Source organism: Salvia splendens, chromosome 20 (assembly GCF_004379255.2).
Source record: "Salvia splendens isolate huo1 chromosome 20, SspV2, whole genome shotgun sequence".
NCBI classification, from domain to species: domain Eukaryota; kingdom Viridiplantae; phylum Streptophyta; class Magnoliopsida; order Lamiales; family Lamiaceae; genus Salvia; species Salvia splendens.
The window spans coordinates 20755022-20760943 of NC_056051.1; the positions used below are offsets into that span (position 1 = coordinate 20755022).

The window sequence follows — 5922 nt, forward strand, 5'->3', positions numbered from 1 at the left end:
CTAGACATGCCTACTTTTTCTTTAGGATTGACAAAAGATCTGCATAATTGTTTTGGAGAAGAAATTTTTAATACTTGCATTATAAAATTATAGTTCGGCCCCTCAATAAATTGAACACTCTATAGTGCACATCGGTATGCAAACCATTTCCACTCAATCCGCTATAAAAGAAATTATGTATTGAATTCGTCACTATACACCTAAACACAACGTTATGACATGGATCAAAACTCAAAAACAATATCATTTTAATATAGTATCAAAATTATAATTACACTAAATAGTATTAATACAGTATGGTGTATAATAAGATAGGAGTCGAGAACACAAAAATGATTAGAGGAAAGGAATATTGTGTGAATTTCATAAAGACACAATAGTCTCGAAAAAAACAAACTAAGCGAAAACTCATTTCCAAGCCATAATTTCCCTATTCATATTCCAAATTTATAGGCAAGCTTGTCCCCATAGAAGCGCAAATAAACCCCTCCCCTCCCCTCCCCTCGCTTCTCTCACTCCTATTCTCCCTAAAATTAACACTCTCCTATTTCTATTTCCCTCTTTCTCTCCATCCCCATATTCCCCCATGGAAACCCCCCAATTCTTCCAATCCGACTACCACTCCTCCCCCTTCCCGCCGGAGAAGCGCCTCTCCGACGCCAAAACCATCGACCATTTCGTCATCGACGACCTCCTCGACTTCTCCAACCACGACGCCATTGGCCCCGACGCCGATGACTCCTCCACCGCCACCCCTCTCCACACCTCCTCCACCCCGTTTGTTCACCCCACCGACGTCGCCGCCCAATTCTCTAATGACCTTTGCGTCCCGGTGCGTTTTTTCGGATTTCATTTAAGCTCATGCAACCTAAAATTCACAATGTTGTTTCTTCGAAAATAGTTTCATCGAAATACTAGTATAATTATATTACTTCTAATTTCAAAAATGTGTTACTTTTAATGAAATGTAGTAGTAGTAACTTTTGTTAATGGTTTTTGAGAATTACTATGGTGCCGTCTTGCTTTTTTTTAATTCTTGTCTCTTTGCTTATAATTAGCATAAGTTTAATTACTTCATTTTGTAAATTTTTTGTGACATTAAAATTTACAGTATGAAGATATGGCTGAGCTGGAGTGGCTATCGAGCTTCGCTGACGAATCATTTTCAAGTGAGGATTTGCAAAAGCTACAGCTGATTCAAGGCGTGAAGGCCCGAACCAACGAGGCCCCGCAGCCCGAACCGGCTGCGGTGGTCCTCTCGGTCCCGGCCAAGGCGCGGAGCAAGCGCTCCCGCGCGGCCCCGGGCAACTGGACCTCCCGCCTCATGATGGTGTCACCGCCAGTGACATCAGAAGCCCCTGCCATGTCGTCCTCTTCGGAGTCGAGCGGGGGCAACAAGAGGTCCCCGAAGCCACCGGGGGCCAGGCAGCGGAGGAAGGATGCCCCCGAGAGCTCCGGGGAGGGGCGTAGGTGCCTCCACTGCGCCACTGACAAGACGCCGCAGTGGAGGACTGGGCCCATGGGCCCAAAGACGCTCTGCAATGCCTGCGGCGTCAGGTACAAGTCTGGCCGGCTGGTGCCCGAGTATCGGCCCGCGGCCAGCCCGACTTTCGTGATGATGAAGCACTCGAACTCGCACCGAAAGGTGATGGAGCTGCGGCGGCAAAAGGAGATGGTGCAGGCGCAGCAGCAGTTCCTGCACCACCAGCACCAGGGCGTTATGTTCGACGCTGCCGCTGCCGACGATTACTTGATCCATCAACAAATTGGGCCGGATTTTCGCCAGCTGATTTAGCGCTAATTAAAATCTTTTTTATTTTATTTATTGGTAGAGTTCTTCGTTGAGAGGATTTTTGGAATTTAGATTTTTTTAGCTCGTTAATTTTTTAGGACAATTGAATCCTAACTCCTCGAATTTTGTCGGGTTTTAGATTTTTAGATTTGTGAGGACTAATTAAAAGTGAAAAAAGATAGAAGAAGACCGAATAGGAAAGGAGGAAAAAATTAGCGAGAGAAAAGGGGCATGTCCTAAATTGAATTGTATTTGAGCAATAATAATTGAATAAATTTTCGTAATTCGATTTTTCATTATGCTATTTCTGTCTAATATTTGTGGCAAACAATTACTTTTTCCATGCGTTTTTTCAAACTACGATTCATTCATGTCGAAAGCGTCGTGTTGGAATATATAAGATATATGTTGGAGGAGTAATTTAGTTTGAAAGAAGTATTTGAGAGGAGAATGAGTGGAATATATGGAAAATAATTTTGGAGTGATGATGTGGGGAAAGTAAGACACACTCTTTATTTCTCAAACTTCTCAACTTCTCAACTTTTTCAACTTATCTAAAATGTTACAACTCACTCCTATTTATAGGCATTCTCTTCCTATTTCTAGAATTTACCTAATAATTTTATATTCTAAATATCTAGATTTTTATCTATAATATCTATAATCTAGATTATTCTCCTAAAATATCTATAATATCTATAATCTAGATTATTCTCCTAAAATATCTATAATCTAGATTATTCTCAAACTTATTTATAGACAATTCTACAATATCTAGATATTTCCATTACAAAATAAAGTTTAATAATATTCCAACACGTTTGGTCCTCAATTTTTTGCCTTTACCTACAAAAGAAAAAAACATTATAAAAAAAGTTATATCAATATAAAGTGACAAGACCATCGATATGTTGAAAGCATACATATTAAATGAACAAAATATGTGCATATGGCCATATAAATCAATCAAAGAAGAAATTTTAAATTAGATTGAAAAATACTTACGAAAATTTCAGTGAGGATGATATGTCTTGTGGTGAATTTGCAAAGAGAAATTTACAGAGAATGTTAGTAAATGAAAGTACAGATTGCTTTATTGTTTTATTCACTCTGGTTAGTTATGAAAAAGAATTTGAATTGGTGATTATATTCATATAGACAGGTGTCTTTGTGTAGATATTTGACAATGATTTCTTTAAGCACGGAATTCAATTCTACCACCAAAGATGCATTGATTTTCGAGAAAGAATAAATAAAATTTGAAAAGGTGGAGTTTTTTGAGTCAGACGTGCCTACTTTCATGCAATTGCATGTGAGTATCCATAATCTTCACTACTATTTTAATTTTTATATTTTAATTACTTTTAAAAATGTCCACATCCATTTTAAGTTTCAATATTGGACCAGTGATATAATCTCCACTCCAAACATGTGATGAAAAATAGGAAGTATATACCACTTCATTTTTACCATGAAATTATGGTGTAATATGTAGTTGAATATGTTTGGTTTTGTAATTATTTATAATTTTAATTAGTTTATGGTATGTGTACTGCAATTCGTTATTAATTTTTATAGTAATGTAATGTGCGATCCAAGGCTACACTGATCCATAGGCCTAGCTACTACTTTAATTTAATGGAATCTTAGTATATTTAACTTATATCTTCTGACTATTACTCTGATTAAATACATTACATTTCTGAAACCATGTACTGTAATTAATGTCCTCTGCACCAAGGTTTAATATATTTTTTGAGTAACAATATGTAGATTATATATTAACTCTATTGATAAAAAAATTTAGAGTGCCTGAGAGCTGAAAAGAGTGGCGGATCAAAGAATAGTTTTGCGTATATACGTTGTTTAACATTAATTGTGAGGTGCAGCATTTATTCAGCAATCAATATGATATATTCGTTCCATATATGTAATTTATCATTTTTTTTCCACATAGTTAGTATCAAAATAAATAACTCTTTCCTTTTTCTTTTAATTGTAAACCACATATATGCAATACAATGTTCATTGTAAAAAGTCTGTATACACACTCCAGTGTCCACCATGCTACTGACAAACACATTTGATCTAGTTTTGTTGTTGTTTTTTTTCTAGCATTGATTTTTCCCAATTTTGTAATTGTAAATTAAATACAAACTGCGTGTATTAAATACTGTCATTTTTGTACGCGAGCCAACCACATGTTCTTAGAAATTGACAATATCGGACCCATAAAATTTTACTACTTAATTTAGTTATTAATTATTCAATAGAATTCAATTTAAATCGTTTTATTCATGTCTGGATCTAAAACAAGAGATTTTTTACACAAACACATAGATGAGAAAAAGGAAATGATAATGGATTGCTTTCAGCATCTACAACCTTTTTTTTTTGCCAATTATTATTGAAAAAAAATTAAAATTCTTGAATTGGGACAAGGGTGCGAAGGAGAAGAGGAGACAGAGGAACACTGTATCATAATCCTATCAACTAAAGCACGTGCTTCTCACGTTGCACAAACATTACAAATTTAGGACTTTATAAATTGAATAAACAAAAGCGAAGCCCACCACTTGAAGAGAAGAAGCCCAAGAAAGTTGGGCTTCGGCTTAGTCTCAGTTTAATGGGCCAATCTCGGTGGTTTAAGCGAATATCTTAGATTATTGGATCAATTTTTATTTATTTATTTTTTTCATTTGAGGATATTGCTATCGCAAACACAAAAACAATGTAATCGTTACAATGTTTTACACAATTATTTAGCAACTGTAAAACTTGAATTATACTACTATTATATTATATTCCCTCCGTTCCACTACTAGTAGTGGAGTTATTTTGTCATTTTGATACGTTCCATAATAGTGGAATTATTTCCCTTTTTAATAAAAGTCAACACATTTTTTCTCATTTACTTTGCTCTCCTTCTTTATTCTCTTTTCATCCTTCTAACTTTTTCATTTCATATTGTATTCTTCATTTACTTAACTCACTTAACACATTTTTCTTAAGTCACGTGCCGAAAAGAAACGCCCCTATTACTGTTGAATGGAAGAAGTAATAATTAACCACGTGTTAAGATACTAGGTTGATTTTACATACTCCGTACTATTTTATTAGCATTACATAGTACTCCATTTGTTACGCAACAAAGTTGTCATTCTATCATTCTATGCAACAATAGCAATATAACATAAATTAATGGTGGTGGATTTGTTACGCAACAAAGTTGTTATTCTATACATATTCACATACCACGATCATATAAATGGTGGTAGTATATTTAACGCTCTATGTGTGTCATGTTATTTGCACTTTTCTATTTCGGTCTATTACAAACTATTTATATTATTTTCATTTTAAATAAGAATTAGAGTATGTATATACTACCTCCGTCCCTGAAAGTTTATCTCATTTCTCTATTTCCGTCCGTCCCTCAAAGTTTGTCCAATTTCACTTTTTACCATTTTTGGTAGTGGACCCCATATTCAACTAACTTATTTCTACTCACATTTTATTATAAAACTAATATATAAAAGTAGGACTCACAATCCACTAACTTTTTCAACTCACTTTCCATTACATTTCTTAAAATCCGTGTCATGTCAAAGTGAGACAATATTTGGGGGACAGAGGTAATAATATATTAGGCATAATCAAGTGCATTTTCATTAAGTGATCACATATTACACTTAAAATAACAAATTAGGTACATTAAAATAAATCTCAAATTTACGAGATAAAGTAAAAAATACAAATTTACGAGATAGTAAAAAGTGCGGGCAATAAAAGACGTAGACAGTATATTAGTATAGATAAAAAAAGTTGATGATAATATTTAAAATTTGTGTTCCAATATTAGAGTAAATTGTTTATGGCCAAGTGGTTATAAGGGCATCCGCAATGGGCGGACGATGACACGCCCGATGGCGCGCATCGTCCGCGCTATCCATCGTCCGCACCCATTGCGGGTGCGCGCCATAGGGCGCGGACGATAGTCGCGCCCTGTACTTCGGTCGTGGAGGATAGCGCGGACGATGGCCATCGTCCGCCCCATTGCGGCTGTCGCGGACGATGGCCGCGGACGATGACCATCGTCCACCCCATTGTGGAGGTCGCGGACGATCAAC

At 36.0% G+C, this 5922-nt stretch overlaps 1 protein-coding gene across 1 annotated transcript; it reads left to right on the forward strand.

Annotated features, from left to right (window-relative positions):
• Positions 1-531: 531 nt before the first annotated feature.
• Positions 532-2267, forward strand: LOC121782104 (GATA transcription factor 12-like). The gene is made up of 2 exons (XM_042179815.1): positions 532-832; positions 1112-2267. Exons 1-2 carry the CDS (start codon positions 587-589, stop codon positions 1793-1795), a joined length of 930 nt encoding a protein of 309 aa, XP_042035749.1. The 5' UTR covers positions 532-586; the 3' UTR covers positions 1796-2267.
• Positions 2268-5922: the final 3655 nt, after the last annotated feature.

Coding starts and splice junctions, on each gene's coding strand:
- LOC121782104 (XM_042179815.1), top strand. CDS start 587: ATGGAAACCCCCCAATTCTTCCAATCCGACTACCACTCCTCCCCCTTC. Junction 833..1,111: donor CTAATGACCTTTGCGTCCCG/GTGCGTTTTTTC, acceptor TAAAATTTACAG/TATGAAGATATGGCTGAGCT.